At 39.6% G+C, this 23,705-nt stretch overlaps 1 protein-coding gene across 26 annotated transcripts in view; it reads right to left on the reverse strand.

The window, feature by feature from the left end:
- The window catches only part of TRDN (triadin), a 630,780-nt gene that overhangs the window by 331,754 nt on the left and 275,321 nt on the right, over positions 1-23,705 (reverse strand). For 23 of the 26 annotated variants that reach the window (XR_010793132.1, XM_066606567.1, XM_066606610.1 and 20 more), the window contains 3 exons: positions 6,154-6,204; positions 2,311-2,340; positions 399-428 (listed from right to left, as the gene is read on the reverse strand). Coding sequence is in view for 25 of the 26 variants with exons in the window: in XM_066606567.1 (XP_066462664.1) it covers positions 399-428; positions 2,311-2,340; positions 6,154-6,204 (111 nt within the window). In the remaining variant the exon portion in view is untranslated. The remainder of the gene's footprint in view (positions 1-398; positions 429-2,310; positions 2,341-6,153; positions 6,205-23,705) is intronic. The other 3 variants (XM_066606656.1, XM_066606619.1, XM_066606549.1) reach the window with 1 other exon arrangement.

The following is a 23,705-nucleotide window of genomic DNA, read 5'->3' on the forward strand; positions in this document are numbered from 1 at the left end:
CTCTTGATAGGTGGGATCCCAGAGCAGCTTAATGACTTGATTTAAGCCAGTTAACCCTTTCCAATCCACTGTCTGACGTCTAAAGACATTCTGATTGAAGGCTGTACAGCTCCGATGTCGGAAGACATCTGACAGGGTATTCTTAGTGTAGATTACTGGCCAGTTTATTGCCGGGGGCCTCTCCAGCATGTCACATACCGTAGTACTAGCTCTAGCAAGCAGATGGCGCCATTGTATAATGGCAGAAAGAGAAAGCCCCCCTAGGAAACCCTGAATCCAAAATTGGATTGCAAAGGGTTAATTTTATTTCAGATACATTTGTCTGTATAAAATGTATTATTGGGAAAAGCAGAAAGCAGACATGCAGCTGCTGACAGAGCAAGACAATCTCTGCTTACTTTTTCTTTTAATTATCTTCAGATCTTTGGCTAAAGGAATGAAAAAAAGTTAAATAACGGAGTCACTTAAAATCATGTAATGTAACGTTATATCCTTCCATTCTATCTATCTATCTATCTATCTATCTATCTATCTATCTATCTAGAGACGTAACTTGAAGCTCCTGGGCTCCAGTGCAAAACCTGTAACAGGACCCCCAACTATAATGCTTTATTCATAGTACTGGGCTCCTTATATGGAGAAGAGAGGCCTTATGGGCCCCTAAGGCTCTTGGGTCCGGGTGCAACTGCATCCCCTATAGTTACGCCTGTCTATCTATCTATTTATCTATCTATCTATATCCTATCTCATATCTATCTATCTTCATATCTATCTTCCTATCTTTCTATCTATCTCATATCTATCTATCTCCTATCTATCTATCGATCGATCTAATATCTGTCTATCTCATATATATCTCTCTATCTATCTCATATATATCTTTCTATCTATCTATCTATCTATCTATCTATCTATCTATCTATCTATCTATCTCGTATCTATCTATCTCATATCTATCTAATATCTGTCTATCTTATATATATCTTTCTATCTATCTATCTCATATCTATCTTCCTATCTATCTTTCTATCTATATCATATCTATCTATCTATCTATCTATCTAATATCTGTCTATCTCATATATATCTTTCTATCTATCTCATATATATCTTTCTATCTATCTCATATCTATCTATCTATCTATCTATCTATCTATCTATCTATCTCATATCTATCTAATATCTATCTATCTCATATAATATATATCTTTCTATCTATCTATCTATCTATCCCATATGTATCTATCTCATATCTATCTAATATCTATCTATCTCATATATATCTTTCTATCTATCTATCTATCTATCTATCTATCTATCTATCTATCTATCCCATATCTATCTATCTATCTATCTATCTATCTATCTATCTATCTATCTATCTATCTCATATCTATCTATCTATCTATCTATCTATCTATCTATCTCATATCTATCTAATATCTATCTATCTCATATATATCTTTCTATCTATCTATCTATCTATCTATCTATCTATCTATCTATCTATCCCATATCTATCTATCTATCTATCTATCTATCTATCTATCTATCTATCTATCTATCTATCTCGTATCTATCTATCTATCTATCTATCTATCTATCTATCTATCTATCTATCTATCTATCTATCTATCTATCTATCTATCTATCATTCCCAGTATCATATAGTGAGACAATCAGATGGATGACTGCATTTGCCAATGACTGCATTTGCCAATGACTGCAGCAAAAGTAATATAGCTGGAAGTAAACCCAAGACACCTTATTTCCACACTTACAAAATAATTTACATTTAATTATGAGTCTTTAAAGAGGATTGTGTCGATAAGATAACCCTTGTCTATGAGCATATGGATATCATACTGCTTCAGTCCCTTTCTATGAGCCAGAGCCAAGATCAGACTAAGTGTCCCCCATTCTGTAGAACTCATCACAGCCATGTGTTACATATAATATTATTTGAATGCTTGCCATGTAATACTACATTAACCCTGTAACAGTTGTTGCAGTGGAAATGTATGGCTGACTCCAACTTTCCCTGCAATAACAACTAGTCACTATTGTTTTCAGAAGTTGTACAAGTGGCAATTACAATAGATGATCATACAGGGATTGTCTTGTCTCCATACGCTCTAGAAAATTAAGAGTAATACATCAGTGATAGATTATTAACTGTTACCTACATTTATCACCAGTGAGTTATAATGAAAAGAAAGCTGGATGAGAAACTTCTGGGACTGAATAGTTGGATAAGCTATGCTTTCTACCATAGGGTCCACAGATGTGAAAGCCCATCACTAGACTCACCTGCTTTCTTTTCTTCTTTCCCTTCTTTAGCTGAAAGATAATAAACAGGAATATTAGAAATGACTAAATGAGATAAAAGGAAGACACCCAGCCATCATGGGGCTCTAATTATCCTCCTTTAATCAATAGCATAGTGCTGCAAATATGAGAAAAATACTGATTTAATTAGACAATATAAACCGTATTATGAGAAAATGGGACTTTTTATCACAAGATTCAAGTTTAGGCCGGCTGCACATGACCTTGCGGGATCCCGCAGTGGAATCTATCTGTGCTCCCGCCCAGCAGCCCCTTCGTAATCTGCAAAATCTGTGCTGCGGATAATCGTGGAGACTCGCTGTCGGTCATGCGCAGTACAGATTTTTTTTTTTCAAATATTTGTATTTCCCACGCCATTGCTAGGCACTGATGCGGGTACCTGCGGCAATTTCGCATTATTAATCACGGGTGGACTACGTGTCGGACGGCCTTCATTGACTTCAATGAAGGCTGTCCGCACGGAGTCAGCAGCTAAATAGACCATGCTGCGATTTTTCCTCAACTTGCAGAGTAAGCAATTAGTATCTGCGAGTGTGAAGGAAAAAGCAAATGTACATACCTCTGTGCGAACATTCTGCAATAGGAATCCAATCATGTGAAGCCGGCCTTAGTCTACTCCCTTAATTGGTTCAAAATTCTCCATTACACACTCAGCATGCATTGGGTAAATACTGTAGATTATGTCAGGTTTGAGATTTTCTTAAGGCAAATTTAGAAGAATCATAGGTGAATTAATTCTGTCATTCTTTACTATGAAATGGAGGATCTATTATCAGAAACATTAACTAAACCATTCTCAGTTGTTAGTTAGCAATGGAGATAACAGGAAAAATACAATGTCACACAGTACAGCAATTTCAGTGGAGCAGAATATACCCTACAATATACCACAGAATGAGTGCAAATCATAGTCTAATCTATTTCTCTAAACAGTCGAAAAGTTAAATAAATCCATCCGGAATTTTAATGTGAAACTGTCCTAATTAAAAAAAAAAAAAAAAAAAAAAAAAATATATATATATATATATATATATATATATATATATATTAACAATTCACATTCATTAAACTGCATATTTTACTTGCATTTCAAAGTATGAAATCTACATTCTGAATGTATGAAGTGTATAATAGAAGGTTTCTAACCTTTCGCGTAAGTACTTCACGCTTCATTCTGAAATTGCTCATTTTATATATCATCTTAGAAACTGAAAATAGCATCCCATATTACCTCAGTTCTGACAAAAATTGGCGAAGAAAATGAGCAAGTCACAAAATTTGATGAAAAAAAAAGGAAACAGGTATGACACATGGAAATTGAATGTCTTCTATATCCAAAAGCTTGAAGAAGAGACTTTAATAAAATCCCAAATGTGTTTCAGCTGATAAAGCATGTGGAAAATCAATGTGGAAATATTCTATGATTTCAATTTGTGTTGAACGCTTGTTAAAACCGCCTTTTTTAGATGATGTTGTAGGGCTAAGTAGAAATTCGGCACTCACTGAATCTCCAGGAGTTGCGTCATTTGGAGATGGCAGGGTTATCTTGTTATGACATACTCTCTAGGACATTTCTCTGAGTTGCGTTCAGAATTCAATGTTTGCTGAGCAATATATGTCAAAAAAGTAAATGGAACAGGAATGATCTGAGGAGATGGCAGCAGGAAGAGATAAACTTCTTAAATAGCATTTTCAATAAGCTGCTGTTATTTCTCCATTTCTACTTCTAACCCAGATTTGAAGAAAGTTGCAGGGAGAGCTAATAAAAGTTGTATATCCAGAAGAGAACAAGATATCCATATATTGATCAGGTGATAGTACAAATCGTTTCAGGGTTTAGGGGAATAATGGAATCCAAGTCAGAGATGACAAGAATCTTTCACTTGAGGTCCACTATCTTAGGCACCTCCACAGATTGTGTTGACCTTTACTATATAGGGAGTTATAGTTGTATAAAGAGTAGGTGCACATTTCCTGCTATCTGTTGCTTTGGGGATAAACGCTAATGTCTACAGGGGTCACTAAACCCTCTAAATGTCACTAAACCCTCTAGGTCAAAAGAACTTTTCAGCTGATTTATCTACTTTCTAATGAAGCATTGTCCAGACTGCGACATTACTGTCAAGAAAGAAATAGCCTGTCCGGTAAGAGTATATCCACAACCAGGCTTTTCACTTGCTACTCTAGGTAACAGCATCCAGGGACCACAGGTCTTCACCCTTTAACACCCTGTTAAGTGATCTGGTCCTCACTGTTGGGAATCCCAACAATATGTAACCAAAGTTGTTGCTGATTGGTGGATCAAACATGCAACAAGATCAAACAGGCCAGGGGTTGATACCAGAAAGTCAGGGAACATCAAAGCCTAAGGATAATACAATATATCAGAGTCAGGTACAGAGTTGGGTCAAATCCAGAAGTCAGAACAGATCAGAAGTACAGGACAAAGAGGAGCGGAATCAAGTCAGGCACAGGATAATTAGAACAGGTAAGCCAGAGTCAGAACAGGATATACATAATCTATACAAAAAAGGAGAACAGAAAGTGGAACACACACATATATCAGGACTACGCAATAATAACTGACCAGGACTGGAAGGTAAAGAAGCCTTGTAGCACTCTAATTGGCTTGCTGAATAGGTACACAGATTGGTCTGCTGGCTGAGACTGACTAACATCAGAGCAGTACCATTAAATATTACAGCTGAACTTAAAGGAGCTGGACAGTTTTGGTCAAAATTTGCATTCTGCAAAAGTGATTGTGTTTCATCTGTAGAACAACGTCTGGGTTGTGTGGAACATGTTGAGAGCATGTGCAAGTACAATGGCAGAATCCTCAAAACATATGTTGTTCATTTTGCTATTGGCTCCCATAGTAAAGAAACAAATATGGCCGTTAGATACTAATCAGATAAATGCTAAAAGGACATTATAGATATGTTCAGCATATACATGACAAGATTTTGTATTATATTTTTGGGGGAACTGAAGAACATTAACTCTCAATATATATATATATATATATATATACATTTTTATGTATTTACTGGTATTTATTTTTACCAGAGCATTTTTTTTTTCTTTTAAGACTAGACACAAGACAAATCTTACGGTTTGAAATGAGGTGTACACCCCTAATGTGGTGTGAATAGAGCCTTGGCTGCATCTATGGTAGACTGAACTGGGAGGCAGTAAAGAGTGTCAAGGGGTTTGGTTAAAAAATAGAAAGGGAGATTTAAAGACCTTTAAATTTTGAAGCTTGAATGTTATGTCTTTCTTCTGTAACTCTTACAACACCTGAGATATTTCTGTGTCTTGTCTTCAGAAGAGGCATCGCAGGGGTCTCTTCCGGCAATGACTTGCTAGTCTCAGGTGTTTAATATTTTTAGTAAGGTCGAAGGATACAAATTTATCTTTTAAAATGCTAAGCACGTGTATGACATGTTCAACCTTGCGCAGATCTTGTATCTTTGGGATCTTGTGTGATATTTTAATAATAGAGAAACAATAGAAGTATTAATAAGGAGTCCTACTGCATTTACGAAGATGTTTACATAGCAGCAATCCATGTCCTTGTCACATTATGGATAAACTTGCCCCTGAGAACACCACAAGGCAAGTATTGTTAAGTGACTCAGGGACAGTACAGTACAACCCTAGATCCTTGGCGTGTACTCTGGTGTACGTACCTTCTATTCCTTACAGTTCATCCTAGTGAAGACCAATAGGTGGTGCTGTCAGGCTAGCTATAATAACACACTTATGTATAAAAACTACCAAATTCTAAAAAGCATGTCGTATTACCTTTGATTATTTTTGGAGCCTTGTCCTTAGCTGCTGGAGCTTTCAGGTGTTCTGTAAAAAAGACAAATTGCTAAGCGTGATATCCATAGCTTCTGTACAAGGTTTACAAGCAAACGTTTATTTTAAGCTGATCTTAATCTCTCTTATGTTAAGAATATATGTAATTGGACAAATTGAGGAATGTTAACTCTGTGGTGTACAGTAGTCGTAATGTCCAAGAAATAAATGAAGGAAATAACAACAGCCACATAAAGGTAAAAGTGTCTATATATTTCATATATTTACTATACATTTTTTTACCATAGCATTTATTTCCTTTGAAGATTAGTAACAAAACACAATTCCTGGTTTGACTTTTAGAAGCTGAACTTTAACAATGTACTACACTAAACTGGACTGTAATACATGATTTTCAATTATTTTTAGGGCACAGTGCAAAGTCGTCACAAGTGGGCGCACCAGCACTAGAGAAAAGGTAATTACCCAAACTACAGAAAAATGTAAAAGGTATTCTATAATGTGACTAGATATATCATATTTTTCTTGTTGGCTCCTTTATAGTCCCCCTGAGGACTCTTTCACACCTGCGTTACGATTCTGTTCCCTTTATGGAAAGGAAAAATTGAATGAAACGTTTCCATTTATATCCCCATCGATTTCAGTGGGTTTACAAAAAGACGTAATGCTTTCTGTTTGCTTTCGTTCAATTATGTTTATGTTCTTTAACAGAATAAACAGCAATACAGACTGTGCTATATGTTCTATCATAAAAATGGAAGCATAATGGACGGAAGCAAATTCAAAGCATTCCGTTTTTTTAAAAAACCCATTGAAATCAACATTTAGGCCTGATGTTTACGTGCGGAACCCGCAGCGGAATCCGACCCTGCTCACAACCGAGGACACTGCGTATCTGTCCTGGTCTTCTGCGTGCCTGTCTGGGTTCTTTATTTTCTTCACTGCAGATGTGTGTGGAAGCGCCGGTGCACCGCCGCACGTGCGCAGTGGAATTTCTTTTTAAAAACTCATGCTTTCCCATGGAATCCATGAGTTTTAAAATAGAAGCGAGAACAGCACTGAAATGGATCATGCTGTGATTTGTTCTCCGTAAAACAAATCTGGATGCTTTGATTCATTTGCTTCCCAGTGGGCTGCTTTATTAGTGGATCTTCCACAAATCAGATCCGCCCATGGACATTGGGCCTTAATTCTGTTTTCATTCAATTTTTTTGTTCCAAAAATGGAATAGAGAGATGGAAAGCCCTAAAGCAGGTGTGAATGGGCCCTTTACAGCATGTAGCAGCGAAAAATATCTGCACACAGGACCTCAGCTTCAATTGCTACCATACAGTGACTACATCAAGTGTCTCCTTAGTATTCCAGCACAGATCCCCTCCTGCCAATATAATTGTCCTGATCTAATATTTCTGGACTAACACTTCTGACCTGAAGGGACCTAGATGTCTGAAAGGAGTTTTTCCCACAAATAATATTTATCACCTATCCACAGAGAAGATGATAAATGTCTGACTGCTAGGGGCCACCACTAATCATTGGATTGCGATTTTCAACTCCCATGTATTATTCAGTTGACCGCTGCAGACAATCACCAGCCTCAGCAATAATGCTTACATGTAGGGCACTTGCCCACGGAGGCCAGTGATTAGCTGCAGCAATTATGTGAATAATGTACGTGATATCATCACTGTAGAACCAGTGGGGGATTTAAAGGGTGGGTTAATGTAATTTATTTATTTTATAGTATTTCTAGGTCCTAGGAAAGTGTCTTAAAATCTCAGGAAAATTTTAATTCAGACCTCACATCCCACCCGTAAATTAATACCCCACACTACTGTAGAAATAAATTCTCCATTCAACCAGACAGCTAAATAAATTCAGGCACCCAAAGTAGGACCTGATGCGCCCCTCCATTGTAATTTTCCTGCTCACCACTGGCACAGTGTGCCACCATCAGCTCGCCCGTACAGCCATGTCACAAACCACCTTGGTGCTGCTAAGTTCTGCTATGCTAACTGATGTGGTGTCACAGAGCTGCAACACAATACTCTTCACACTGATGGAAATGTTCCCCCGCATGTACAGCTATGGCAGCCGCTGGGTGCTGCCTGAGGCAAGAGGCTCAACTCCCCTCACAGCATACACCTGCTTGATGGAAACAGCTGGGCACTGTACTTGGCTGTCTTCCTCAGCCCCATAGAGTGTGAACAAAGCTGCAGCATACAAGCTCGACTGTGGCCCCAATAAAAGTTATCTTCAAGCGCTGAAGTCAAGCAGTGAGAAGGAACGGAAACACAGACCCCAATTCTAGTGCGCATTAGGAATCTTAGTAGTTGGGCCCCCAGCGATCCGACATTTATCATTAATCCCGTGGATAGTACTAAACGTTTTTAGTTAGAAAACACCCTAACATGATGAGGGTTACCCCACAATAATAGTGATGTAATGCCTGCTATAAAGGCATTAGAAAAGTGTAGGAAAAAGTCAAGAAACTATCTGAATTTATCTTTTTTTCTTTTGGTAGTAAAACCTCCACTTAATCTAAAAAATAAAAATCATTTTTCTATTGATTTACTTGCTATTTGTACAAGGCAGCTAAATGAATTAGTTTAAAATGATAACAACAGTGAGTGCAATATACTCAAGGCTCAAGTCGAAAAAAAGTCACTGTCAAGATGCAGTCAATAATAATACTGAGAAGAACTCAATAACAGTAGAGTGAAAAAATGAAAAGTAAATCATTTTCAAATTGTATATCTAGATTTCAGGACTACAAAACTCGAGTAATGTCTGGGAACAAAAACATTGATCTTTAATAGACATAAATATGAACTGAAGATAAGGTGAACATTTGTATAAACTGCTATCAATACAATATTTTCTTCATTTTCCTACATGAAATCCTTTACAAAGTTATTCAACAGATGTCTTATAAGGTCTAATATCATAAAAGAGATATTGCCATCTCCTAATATACACATGATATGCCACAAATGTCTTTTGCAAGTCAGAACTTGGGACCTCCACCCATCCCTTCACTTTTTGTGGCTCACTGCCATGTCCACTGGTGGTCAGACTTATGGAAACAGTCAAACTGGCTGTGTTAATCTGTTTCTATAACTCCCATTCATTCATTCATGATAGTCGTGGAAACAGTGTAGAGCAGCCAGTTTGGCTGTTTTCTTAATCCTGGCTACCTGTGGTCATGGGCAGATGTTCCCATCACAGCTGAATACCCCTTTAAGGCTACCCATGTATATGAAATGATATTAGTGCAGAGAGCAGCTGTCATGCTGGCCCATGATGTCCTTAAAGGTAACAACCAAACAACATGCTTTTAAAATAGATCTGTTTGTTGCCTTCAGAGATAAACGGCATTAGAGGTGCATGCAACCCCCGTCTAGTGAAACAACATCCTATTTGAAAGTGCATCAAGAGGGGTGTCGGCCCTCCTTAAGGAGAACACCTAAAAAGTGTGTGGATACACCTAGGGGGTGAGTGGGTCAGGGGATGGCATTGTCTCTTCCCAAAAAGAGCACCCAAAAGGGGTGTGGGAAGACACCTGAAAAGTGAGTGAAGAGACTTATAAGTACATGCATATTCCTCTGGGTAATTTATGCAAATAAGGCCTCCTGCAGACAGCCAGGTGGAATCCCGCTGTGAGAATTCTCACAGCAGGATGTGAGCCGTGCCCCTGCAGTGACCACCATGGCTCACCTGCTCTGCCGTCTCCTCCGCTCTGCTATGTGCCGGATGCCGCCCAGCCAGCACATGCACAGAGCAGAGCCTGTGCGTCAGCCGTGAGGTTTTTGTGCGGGCCTCTGCGAAGCTCGCACAGAAATAGAACATGCCGTGATTTGCTTACCATGCGTGTTTTCACGCAGTCAAATCATGGCTGTCTGCATAGGATTGCATTATTTAATGCAACCCAAAGGCAGCAGCACGGACAAAAATTCTGCGGGAAATCCCGCCGTGGAATTTCCGCCTGTGTGCAGGAGGCCTAAGGAAGATGGAAAAATACCTCTGCAGCGTCACCTATTGGATGGCAGCATTCCTTCAAATCAATGTACGACTTTTTAACAAGTCTGTAAAACAATGATTGGGAATAAGAAACCAAGCCACAACCCATACACAGACAGTAGTTGTTTCAGGGTGTTTGCCCCTCATCGGTGTGCAGTAGGTTTCTGGCTTGGCTAGTTAGAGGCCTTTGAAGTGGGTCAAGAAAGGTGTCATTTCTCCTTAAGGAAAGCACCCAAAAAGTGTGTAGAGACACCTAGGGGGTGAGTAAGTCGGGGGAAGGCATTGTCTTTTCCCAAGGAGAGCACTCAGAAAGGGTGTGAGTAGACACTAGAGATGAGCGAGCATACTCGTCCGAGCTTGATGCTCGTTCGAGTATTAGGATGCTCGAGATGCTCGTTACTCGAGACGAACATCAGGCGGTACTCCTCTCGATTAAATGAGCACTGACCATTGAATTCAATCTGATTGGTCCCGCTGAGCCAATGAGAGGCAGCAGTCACACACCCATTCATAAATTCATGAATGGGTGTGTGAGTGAGATCTGCCTCTGATTGGTCGGGCTGTGACCAATCAGAGGCAGCTCATTCAGCAGGCGGGGATTTTAAATCCCCGGCTGCTGAATACTACTCACAGCTGTTCAGAGCAGTTCAGGAGGACTGCCGCCGGCCGCGCTGAACTCCGTCTGCCGGGACCAGGTGAGTATATATATATTTTTTATTTTTACACATTTCTGGATGAATTGCAGGGAAGGGCTTATATATTGTATTGCCGGCTCCATTGAATTCAATGGGCTAACATCGTTCTGCCGGGACAAGGTGAGTATATTTTTTTTTTATTTTTACACATTTCTGGATGAATTGCAGGGAAGGGCTTATATATTTAAGCCCTTCCCAACAATTCATCCCACGCTCGCCGGCAGCCCATTGCTTTCAATGGAGCCGGCTGTATTGCCGGCTCCATTGAATTCAATGGGCTTACATTGTTACAGCTGTGGCAGAGGAGAATGATCTTTATGCTGACAGTGTGGGGGGGGGGGGGTCTCACTCTTGCCACTATTGTGGCTTAATAGTGAGACCTGGGAACTTGAGATGCAGCCCAACATGTAGCCCCTCGCCTGCCCTATCCGTTTCTGTGTCATTCCCATCACTTTCTTGAATTTCCCAGGTTTTCACAAATGAAAACCTTAGTGAGCATCGGTGATATACAAAAATGCTCGGGTCGCCCATTGACTTCAATGGGGTTCGTTACTCGAAACGAATTCTCGAGCATCACTGAAAGTTCGACTCGAGTAACGAGCACCCGAGCATTTTGGTGCTCGCTCATCTCTAGTAGACACCTGAAAAGTGAGTAAGGAGACTTATAAGGCCATACACGCTCCTCTACAGCAAATAAGGAAGATGGAACAATACCTCTGCAGCTCCACCTATTGAATGGCAGCATTCCTTCAAATCAATGTACGACTTTGAAAGTGCATGACAATAGAAGAATCAAAGCTTATACATGTGTTTGTGTGAATGACCGTCTTTCTTTTTTCTCCACACCCTATCCTCTACTCTCCATAGACTCCTACAGACAGCATAAGTCATTAGCCCCTTACTTCCTGTAATTCCACTTGTTCTTTCTTTTAGAAATGGACTATCCTTGGCAACAGACAGTGGACAGCAAATTAGAAGGAAAGAGAACACCTATTGACCAGTATATTAGAGAGATTTTTCAGCATACAAAACATCATTTTAGGTAAATCAAGTGATTTGCACTTGTGATAGTTCTCACATTGGCTTGCTTATTAATACAAGTTGTCTCAAAGCACAGTGACCAAAAAAAGAGGTTATTTTATGAATACAATCACTTTTTAAATGGATGTATTCGTCAACCTACAGTAACTGCCATGGTCTATCTTCTCTAAACCCTAGCTATCAGATATTATAGGGGAAACCACTTCTGTAGGTGTAATTTGGTATTATTATTGTTCATTTGAGTGCTACGTAAGAACAGGAGCCATGCTTATAGAAGGATGTCCTAAGCGGGGCCAGGGGGCTGTTGGGTTGGGGGTCACCATCTATCACATTCATAAATCCTAATAAAGCAAATCAAGAAAGGAGTTGTTGTCATGAGACGACTCCTCTAAAATGTACCCGTCAACTGTATAGATTTTCATTTTATCAAATGATAAAGGTTATGTTGCATGGATATGGCTATTAACAAGTCCCCCTTATTTTCTGTGACCCTCCATCTCTGGCACAGACTTCACATATACTTATCATTTACAGCAGCAGTAGATTATGCCATATATAATTTATAATGCAGTTGGAAATTCTGTCCACAGAACTTTGTGAACTGTGATTTGCGTGTCTATGGCCATTGCAGTGTTACTAATCCCGCTTGCCAATCATATGTGGATCACTGCCCTGTGCGAAGAAGTGTTATTTTGTAGATGACAGCACCTGAAACTGCTGTATGTTGTAATGGGAGAACCAGATTTTCTTTTTCTTGCTGGGCATCTGCCAAATAGAGGCTGAGGTTTACTTCTGAATGCGCTGATACTGTATGTTCAGGTATAAGTAAAACCATAGCAATAATTCAGTAATTAGCATTTATCTGCCTTGCACAAATTAGGAAATGAAAACAAATGTCTAATGACTAGTTTAGGATTTTATGCATACTTGCACCTTTGAGCACTAATTCTTTTAATGTGATAATGAGATATAGTTCAAGTGATGTTCTTAAAATATGCTGCGCTTTACATTTTGTGTACTCTGCGTAGTAAAGAAGAGCAAATTAGGTAACTGAGAACATTGAAATCATATTTTATGTGAATGCAGAAAGGATTGTCTTCATTTACTAATGCAGTAACTACCTAAGAAAATAGGAGATCCAGAACTTCTAATCCACATGCTAGGTCTACTTCAAAGCCATACTCCTCTTTTATTTTACCCCACACACCTCAGCACCCAGACACCCTGTTATTTACAGTTTATAGCCCTAAACCACCTTCTTTATGAGACCCTACCAAAAGATTGTTGACTTTAGCTTAAGCCTGGTTCACCTTAGGAGAATCTTCATTTGCCTGGGCAACTATTGTGTATCAGTTATATAAATGATACACAGTCATATGTATTTGCGGAAAGAATTACACTACTTCAGTAGCTTTTCATCTAGGGCATAGTCCAAGAAGGGTTTCAGGGGAGCCACAAACCCTCCATTAAATGTATGAATGCATGGTCTCCAGGTGAATGGCATAAACCGTAAGAAAATATTCTCCGCAGAAACGTAACAATGGGACTGAATAAAAAGTTGGGACTATGCCGCAGATGAGAAGCTACTGAAGTATAAGTAGTGAAATTCTTTCTGCATATACACCCGTGTTGAAGCCTGATTTCTTTGGATATATTATATGTGATTGCTGTTGACAAGGAACTGAGCCTTGCGTGCAGGTTTGGGTGAATTGGACTGTGACGTTAATCAGTCAGGTGTGCTGTATACACCACAGCTAAACGATACATAAAACATTGTATTATTAATATTTTTATTACTAGTAGTGATAGTATTACTATTTTTCTGCGATGCAGCCGTTATAGAAAATATATTAGTTAAGACACCACACCTTAACACCATTTATATATCTTCTCTCCTTACAATAAAGTGTAATTTGATACTGATCCATAATGGTAAATGTGCTTTACTCATCTAGCTGTATAGTTTATTTATACAGTACTCTATCTATTTTTACCTATACACTTGCTAGCATAATTAAGCGTCCTTAGGCCCAATGTCCACGGACGGATTTGATTTGCGGAAGATCCACAGTTCAAGCCGCCCATAGGAAAGCATGGGTATCACTGCACATGTGGATTTGATTTGCGGATACTGCGCATGGAAAATAAATTACAGCATGTTCTATTTTACTGCGGTTCCCGCACGGACAGCTTCCATTGACATTGTGGACGGGCCGCGGATTCTGCGGGAAAGCAGGAGTTTAGAAAAAACTATACTGCACATGTCCGATGGTACACATCTACAGTACAGAAAAAAGAAGAGACAGACAGGTACGCAGCACAGGTGGATTCCTTGTGAGATTCCCCATGCGGAATCTGTGTGTGCCCGTCGACATGAGGCCTTATGGTGAACAATGAGACTAGGAAACATATAGGCATGCAGTAAGTGTAAAGACTGCATTCATATTATTATAAATGTTTCACTTCACACAGTTATATGCTAAAATTATGGCTGCTTACAGCCACCCCTTTAGGACCTTACTGAAGATGAGATTGCTACTGAGATCAATATAAGAAGCCAAAAAAATGACCTTTTTAGGTAAACTATTATCTTAATGAACTAATAAGTTATGTTGAAGGAAACAGATTAAAAAATAAACCTTATCTCAATATATTTTACAACATTCAGGCTAATTATTACTGCACTAGACATGTTCAGAGGTGTTTGGTGGGAAACACTATGGAGCAGAACCCAATGAATGTTGGTATGTATACTCAGTAGGGGGTTCAGGTTTCTTGAAGAAAAAAAATGTCCCAAATGTTGCCACCAGGGGAATATTTAGCGCTTTATATGAATGGATGATGTATAGAATGCAGCTGGTGAAAGTCTACTGTCAATCTGTTATTCATTCCAGTACAATATGATTGCCTGAACATGCATGAACATGCCTTGCTGGTTAAGGGCTCAGTCACACAGGCGCATCGGCGCCCGTGTCACTGCAGGTAGCAGACGGCCGTACCTGAAGACGGACGTCTCTCTGCAGCGCCGGAGAAAAGAATATGTGACCGGCTTCATTGCCTGTCATGTGTTCTTTAATCAGCGCTGTAGAGAGACGTCCGTCTTCAGGTATGGCCGTCTTCTAACTGTCAGTCACACGGGCGCATCGGCGCCGGTGTACGGGTGCCGATGCGCCCGTGTGACTGAGCCCTTAACTTTATTATTAACAACGTAATAACAAATTCATCGAATGTGCAAAGCGCACACAGTGAACAATATCTATAGGGCTTTCCAACATGACAAATCACCTAGCCACCATACAGTAAACATAATCATTTCCAAACCATTAATTTGTGATGTACGCCTATATCCTCCTATAGCTTACCCTTCAACACCACTACATATTCCTCTGGTGGCAACATTGGTACTAGTTATTTTTCTTCAAGAAACCTAACCTTCCCTATGCCATTGCGTGTACACCAACCCTTATAGGGTACTGCCACATAGTTTTTGCTAGGGAACTCTAAAGACTATTAGTTTAATTAGAACCACACTGTATATGCAGATATGAACTCCCTAAATAAAGCACTCAACAATGATATTTTATAAGGCTTATGAGTCATGAATGTAGTGAAATTAGGAAATGTGATACACATTCGCTCGCACTTGCAATCAACCAGTTGTTTCTTTATAATTTTACTCTAAGAAAAATATATGTTCTAAAATGAATAAATCAAACTTGATTTGCTTGGAATAATGAGGCAATCAGTGCTGGACTAGGTTCCAAAAATGCCAGGCAATGACATTTACAGCCACAGCAACAAGCAACATACATTATTCATACATATATATATATATATATATATATATATATATATATATATATATATATATCACAACTAATAGCAATAAGTAATGTACAGTGGTACTGCATCTGGCAATCAAGATAATGCTGCTAGAGCATGACTGCTTTGCATCACTAGTATCTTCTGTTTGAGTTCCTTCTCTGCAAACTTGGAATACTGCTTATTGTTATGTTCGCACTTTTCAGTATACTCTACATAGATATAGGCAGGATACATCTTGGGCATCGCGCTTACAGCTGTTCTTATGACTATTTCTTATGGTCCTGTATATACATGATGTGGCTTGCCCTGCACAGGTAGAGAGTACTATAGTACATACATCAATGCAGAGAGGTGCCACTAGACAGCCAATTGGGGCATATATTTCAGTGATAAAATTTCCACTGATGGGCTCTTACTGACCCAAATCTGATGTACAAATTCACAAGTGGTTTACCACATGAAAAGCCAACATTGATTGGTCAGAAATTCCTTCGAATGGCAGGCAATACCCATTGGCACTACCAGTGGTATTGAATGTGGTGCAAAGTTGCAGTGGTAAGGGAAAGCCCATTGTAAGTTGAAAACATTGAAACCTGAGGCTATTTTAACTTGAAGGTCCAGTGTAATCTGTTCATGTCACTGGAAGTCATAGTGTTGGTGTGTTGGGAAATATGGTTATCACAATGGAGCATATTTACTTAGATGGCCATTTCATATGCTGGTCAAAGTGAACTATGCTCCAGTGTCAGTGCGACAAATAGATTTATCGTGTCTACCGGCACCTCCATGCTCCAGACTGAAACCTACACCAGCCATAAGATTTAGAAGGTTTCAGATATAATTCATGCTAGTTTCTGGTATAAATGATAGTAAATGTAGTAGCTGGTGTGCAGGCACAACCCCTAACACTAGGACACCATACTTTATTAAAGTGATCTTGCCCGACATAAACCTCCAAAAATTCGTAATTTTGTCACTTACACCAAAATTGTGACATTTTATTGAACGAATTGTGGCGCAATAAATATGATAAATACACCCCATTATTTATGACAGTTGTGTGTTCAGTCATGACAATAGCTAAAATGGCCCATTCATTTTGTAATGTATCCAATAACTCAATGATCCTGTAAAATATGCTTTATCTATCAAACTCACAGAACAGAGTGTGGTGTTACATACAGTTTCTCCTATGGCGCTGTCTCTGGATTGCATGACTGAGCATGAGTTTACTAAGCACATGAATAAAGCTGGGTTAGGACACAACATTGTGAACAGAGTATGGTATTGATATGGAAGAAATGAAATGGATACAAAGAAGTCATAAAAACACTGTTTAGATTTTATTTCACATCCACCAGGTAGAAAACAAATGGAACACAATAGTATTGTGCAAACTATGGATGATGGAAGCAGTAAATATAAGGATGTCAGGATTAATTATGAAACAACTCGTAATATAACACAGAAAATTGTATAACAATACATACAGAACACAAAACGTGTATAAAACAATCTAAGAAAGTATAAAAGACAAATCAAAATGTAACATCTGGATTTTGATGTATGTGTATTGTTAATAATTGAAAACAAAATAAATCAAAGTGTATGTTGAATAAATAAGCATTTCTAACAGGTGCGGACTGAGAATGATCTTCGCTAGAGATGAGCGAGCATACTCGCTAAGGACAATTACTCGAGCGAGCATTGTCCTTAGCGAGTATCTCCCCGCTCGGAAGAAAAGGTTCGGCTGCCGGCGCGGGTGACAGGTGAGTTGCAACAGTGAGCAGGGTGGAGCGGGGGGGGGGGGGGGGAGAGAGGGAGAGAGAGATCTCCCCTCCGTTCCTCCCCGCTCTCCCCTGCAGCTCCCCGCCCGCCACCAGCACCCGAATCTTTTCTTCCGAGCGGGCAGGTTCTCGTTAAGGGCAATGCTCGATCGAGTAATTGCCCCTAGCGAGTATGTTCGCTCATCTCTAATCTTCGCCCCAGGCATTAGAGGTCACAGGACACTGCACTATTCTGGTTTTCTCCTGCAATATCTTTCCTTGACTACAGTCTAATGGGTTAAAAAGACGAATGTGTTTGCACTAGTTTTTGACCACAAAATGTGATGGCATGTTTCTCGTGCGCAATTCCTGCACACTAGAAAATATAAGAAAAGCCCTATCTTTCTGTGTGTTACGCAGAAAGCTGGGGGGGGGGGTGTGTGTGTGAAGAATCAAATTACATGCTCATGAAAAAACCCACCGCATGTCCTATTTTGGTGCATATTATGCACCAATACAGGCTATGGGGATTTGACATATGCAGCAAATAGACATGTTACATGCGTGTTTGCTGTGTACTGCATATTTTACACCAGCGAAAGATATGTACGTAATATGCAGACAACATACATCTGTGTGAGTGGGCACAACATTTTTCGAAAACTGACCTCCTTTTATTTACCACATTTACCTACACCTAAACCTCATGTCTCCATTTCTGCCTGTGATACCACCATTCTCCTTAGATATTGGGCTTGATATCTTGATTAATGATGAGTGAAATTTTCAAAAGTTCAGTTTGGCTAGTTCGCCAAATTTTGCCAAAAGGTTTGGTTTGGTTCGAATTAGTGCGAACTGAACCAAAGCTCGACATAATAAACCTAAATGACACATAATGGTCACTTAACTAGATTCATTTAAATCTCATATGTTAAATAACTTTATTAATCTCAAGTGTAGTACCATATTCGGAAGGTGCAAATGTTAGCATTTTGCACTATAATGAAATATGAATTAAAACCTATCCACAAGGACTTTGGTTTCATACAACATAAATATAATGCAAAAAGTAGTCCTAGAACAAGTAAAAGACATTGTATTAAAGGGAATATGGCATTGGCATGGGCAGCATGAACCTGGGACAGGTATGCACATTGCAGGCATGTATGTTTAAGGGCGCCCACCCACTGGCGTTTTTTTTTCCCTGCGAAATTCGCAGCATTTTTTTCTCTGCAGGGGTCTATGGGACTTGTAATGTTAAAATCGCGATCGCGCAAAATCGCGATTTCGCGGTAAATTGCGATTTTGCGCGATCGCGATTTCAACATTACAAGTCCCATAGACCCCTGCAGAGAAAAACATGCTGCGAATTTCGCAGGGAAAAAAAACGCCAGTGGGTGGGCGCCCTTATTCTGAAACACTGTGAAGTTTCAGAAAAAGCACACTTTGAGGATCTACTCTGAGCTCAATCACACCAGCAAAATAGGGCAATACGAAAGCATTGATTTCAATGGCTTCATTCACACGGCTGTGTTTTTCGAACGTGAGAATTGTTTTTGAGAAAAGATAGGGATTGCCCCATTTTTCGGCATTCCTTTTGTTACTCACATGCCATAGTGCAGTGTTTGAACAGAAAATAAAAGATCGGTGCATGTGCAGATACGCTCCATATCAGCGAGGCTATTTGCGCATGCACCAGTCTGTTTTAGCCCTAAGATCCACATGCCTGCTATGTACATACCTGTCCTGGGTTTATGCTGCAAGTACCTGGTGCCAGGTTCCCTTTAAATGTTGAGTTCACAAATACAAAACTGTTGAGGCGTATGAATGATATGAGTATGTGGGATGATGACTGATGTTTTCTGCCAGCTCCTAAACATGATCCCAACAATTCACTGAAGGCTCGATGATTCCTTACTGTGACACTGATCATGGGTGACACACTGTGTCTCCTCACTGAACTCTGAAAATGCAAAAGGTTGAATACAGATTTCATTGGCATACAATACATGATGTAGTGTGGCTACTTGGCATATGTGCAGTTCACTGTTACTAATATGTAAATATATACTCCAACAATAACAAACAGTAAAAAATAATAACAGACCACCAATAGAGTAAATATTTCTAAGATACTTAGGGCTCATGTCCACGGGCAAAATAAGAATTAAAATCCGCAGCAGATTTTAACTCTTCTCCTGCCCGCGGATCCGCACCCCATAGGGATGCATTGACCACCCGCGGGGTAGATAAATACCCGCGGATGGTCAATAAAAGGGATTTTAAAAAAAATGGAGCATGAAAAAATCTGGACCATGCTCCATTTTCATGCGGGTCTCCCGCGGGGACGGCTCCCGCGGGCTTCTATTGAAGCCTATGGAAGCCGTCCGGATCCGCGGGAGACCTAAAATAGGAATTTAAAAGAATTTACCCATCCGGAGCGGACCGGGAAGGTCTTCTCTTCCTCACGGCCGCATCTTTCTTGCTTCGGCTCGGCGCATGTGCCCGGCGCATGCGCGCGGCACGTCGGCGACGTGCCGGTGACGTGCCGCAGCCGTGACGAGTTCATCCGCCGGCCGAAAAAGAAGATCCGGCCGTGAGGAAGAGAAGACTTTCCCCGCCCGCTACGGATGGGTAAATTCTTTTAAATTCCTATTTTCAGCGCTCATGTCCGCGGGGCAGGAGGGACCCGCTGCAGATTCTCCATGTAGAATCCGTAGCGGGCCTGATTTTCCCCGTGGACATGAGGCCTTAATCCTAACAACAGGTTTAACCCATTCAACAAGAGAGAACCTACAGTATTGAAGAGATTGCCATGGGCTATTTGTGGTATAACAGTTTACCCCATTCAAGCAAATTGCAAAACCAGCACAGCTCATGGGCAGATATGGGGCTGTTTCTGAGGAAACTATGAAAAAGCAAGCTTTTAAATCCCAATGCATGTCAATTTGGCTAAACATTTCACAAATGAGAATAGAAAGCTATTCAGAAATGAAGATACTTCAATGAACTGGAGACGGATGGCATGTATTGCTAATAAACTATTGGTCCTGTATTATATTGAATTTATAGAAAATCCATTTCAGTCATCACAATTAGAAAAAACTGAAAATAGAATACATAATGTAATGTCTATACCACCACACTCCATTGGGGCTCTATGTTTGGCAAGCACACTTAAGGAGGGCTGTTGAACGTATCCTCCAGATGTATGCAACTGCTAGACTACAGAACTGCATACACCTACCAACTGCATGACTGTACAGTTGCAAAACCCCAGTATTACCAACCATTGAAAAACGTAGTCAGCTACAATTCCATACAGTTGAAACAAAGGTATATTACTGGCCTACACAGTTGAAACATATGATAAACAGGTCTTGTACTGATAGATTGGCCTGATATATGACTGCAGCTCCAATCTTTGGCCATATCAGTGACACAGTGACCCCATGTTGAATAGACACATCGCAGGTAGTGTATAATTTTTGGCTATTTTAACTCATATTTATTTATTATTACTTTATATTGCTGGTAATCATTCACTATCTCTAGTTCATGTTTGTAAAAAAAACATTTTCACATTCCTTGAGTAAATTGATAGAAGTCTTCTGTTTCAAACCCACAATAGTCACTATATAACACATAACCATATGCTACATGCTCCTGAGCAACACATAGTACTTTTTCATAATATGAAAAAGCCATTGATTGTAATGGTAGGGGGGTTTCACACACAGGTTTTGGGGGACATTTTTCCTGCGTGTTTTGAGCCAATTCTAAAAGTTGATCAGGCATCAGGGAGTAGAATTCCTTCCTATATGTTTCCAATATCTATAGAATCCACTTTACTGCAGTTACACATGGCCAAGATATTTGCGCAAGATGCACACATCTCACACACATATTAACCCTTTGCAATCCAATTTGTATCTTGGTTTTCCTAGGGGGCTTATTCTTTTTCTGCCATTATGCAACAGCGCTATATGCTGGCTAAAGCCTGTACTGAATGAGGTGACACGTTGGATATGATACAGCAGAGAGGCTGGCAATATACAGTAAGAGAACCCTGACGGACGTCTTCCAACATCAGACTTTTTTGTTTTTTTGACACACAGACTTTCTTTCTGACAAAAAAAATGCTGCACCCAGAGGTTTACTGTAGGTCAATAGCAAAATCTGTAAAGGTCTTCATTTCAAACATTGTGTTTTGTACCGCTTTTTCCCACTTTTGCTGTGTCACTATAGGTAAAAAAGGCCAAAGGAAAACAAATGCCTGGATAAAAAAATCAAAGCGCCACCCAAAAAAACACTTGCGAAAGATTATGCCTGTGGGTAATGATGCAGAGCAAAAATAAAGTGGTACCGCGTTAACCAGAAAAATCAATGTGATGTTAAGCAATGTTTAGTGGCTAACCAGAAAAATGATATATGCCAACTTTTGAGGCTACTTAATGCCTCTTCATCAGGGTAGGGTCAGATGATATCTGAAGATATATATACGCACAGCGGAGCAGAGACATGGTATGAATAATTTACATTTTTAAATAGGAGAATAGAAAATGGCATTTAAATAATGATAAACCATAGTACTAAGGTTTATGTATAAGATGAAAGGCGAAGAGGTGATAGTTCGGAAGTCTAAGATCAGGAATAATGAGCCATAAACCCAGGTGCTAAATGTAGCCCTTCAGTTAATGTCTGGAAAGTTCTTATCAGTTTGAATTCCCAAATCTTTCTCTCTCTGTCATTTTTTAGATGACCTTTGAGTATTAAGATGTTTAAGTTCATTAAACTGCGATCCTGTAAAGAGAAATAGTTCCCCACGGGTGTGCCCACCTTCTTCATTATTGCATGTCTGCGCAGATTCATCCTGAACTGTAATTTCTGTTTTGTTTCTCTTATGTATATTCCTTCCAGGTACCTTTTATACCGTAACATGTTACCACAGTAATTTTAGAGTTCTGTTGCGTGTTGGGTTTGTGGACTGTGTTTGTTCCTAGGATGTGGGTACAGGTCTTGCATTTTCTGCTGCTGCAAGGGAAAGTGCCAGTCTTTGATGGTGGTAAGAGGGCACTTCTAACAAAGAGATTTATTAGGTTAGGTGGCTGTTTGTATGAGAGGAGAGGTAAATATCAGAATATACCTCTCCTCATACAAACAGCCACAAAACCTATCAAATTTTACTGAATGTTCATTAGGGTGGCCCATAGAGATATGGCAAAAAATAAAGTGGCAGATATACAGCAAGACACCTTCCCAATTTGTTCCATCTGCTAATATTAATGTGGGGGTAAAGTGTTAGCTTTAAATTCAAACTGCAAGATGGTTCTCAAAACTGACGTATATTATGAGAAATGGCGCTTACGTGCAACATTTCCAATTATACAAGCTGCAGCATTAATATTAACAATTTGCTTTTGCAGAAGAACTACTATACTTTAAAGCATTAAGTATTGACAATGGCATTTGTCCTCACAATATACATAACTGTGCTGATCCTACAACAATACCTCTAAATATATGAAAATAGTCAAATGTATGACACAAATCTCTGTCAGTCAGGGCTTAAGAACAGTAGTTCAGAAAGCGCCTTAGGGATTGTTAGTGGGTCGTTAGCTTTAACATTTCAGATCCTCTGAAGCCAGGGAGAGCTGCAAAGAAAAGTGGGTTTTTTTCTCAGATGAGAATATTCCCCAATAAGGGATACAACAAACCGTAAATAAAGGAAAAATGTCTGCACTCTTAGAATATGTAAAGCATAGACCCAAGTTTTTTGTCAATCTTTTATGGAAGGAACAGGGACGGCACTTACTCCGGAGAAGGGGGGTATGACCAGCAAAAAGCCCCCTCCTTGAAGTGTCGACTCCTCAAGTTGTCCAAGTGGTAGCCACGTCTCAAGATCAGATTTTCTCAGGGCTTGAGGAAGGTGCCTGTGTGCACAGAAACACGTTGCCAACTGTATTACCATTTGGAATGAAGAATACGTTGAAATCTGATTTTGAGACGTGGCTACCACTTGGACAACTGGAGGAGTCGATACTTCAAGGAGGGGGCTTTTTGCTGGTCATACCCCCCTCCTCCGGAGTAAGTGCCGTTCCTGTTCCTTCCATAAGATTGACAAAAAACTTGGGTCTATGCTTTACATATTCTAAGAGCGCAAACATTTTTCCTTTATTTACAGTGT

This window comes from Eleutherodactylus coqui, chromosome 1 (genome assembly GCF_035609145.1).
Source record: "Eleutherodactylus coqui strain aEleCoq1 chromosome 1, aEleCoq1.hap1, whole genome shotgun sequence".
Taxonomy (NCBI): Eukaryota; Metazoa; Chordata; class Amphibia; order Anura; family Eleutherodactylidae; genus Eleutherodactylus; species Eleutherodactylus coqui.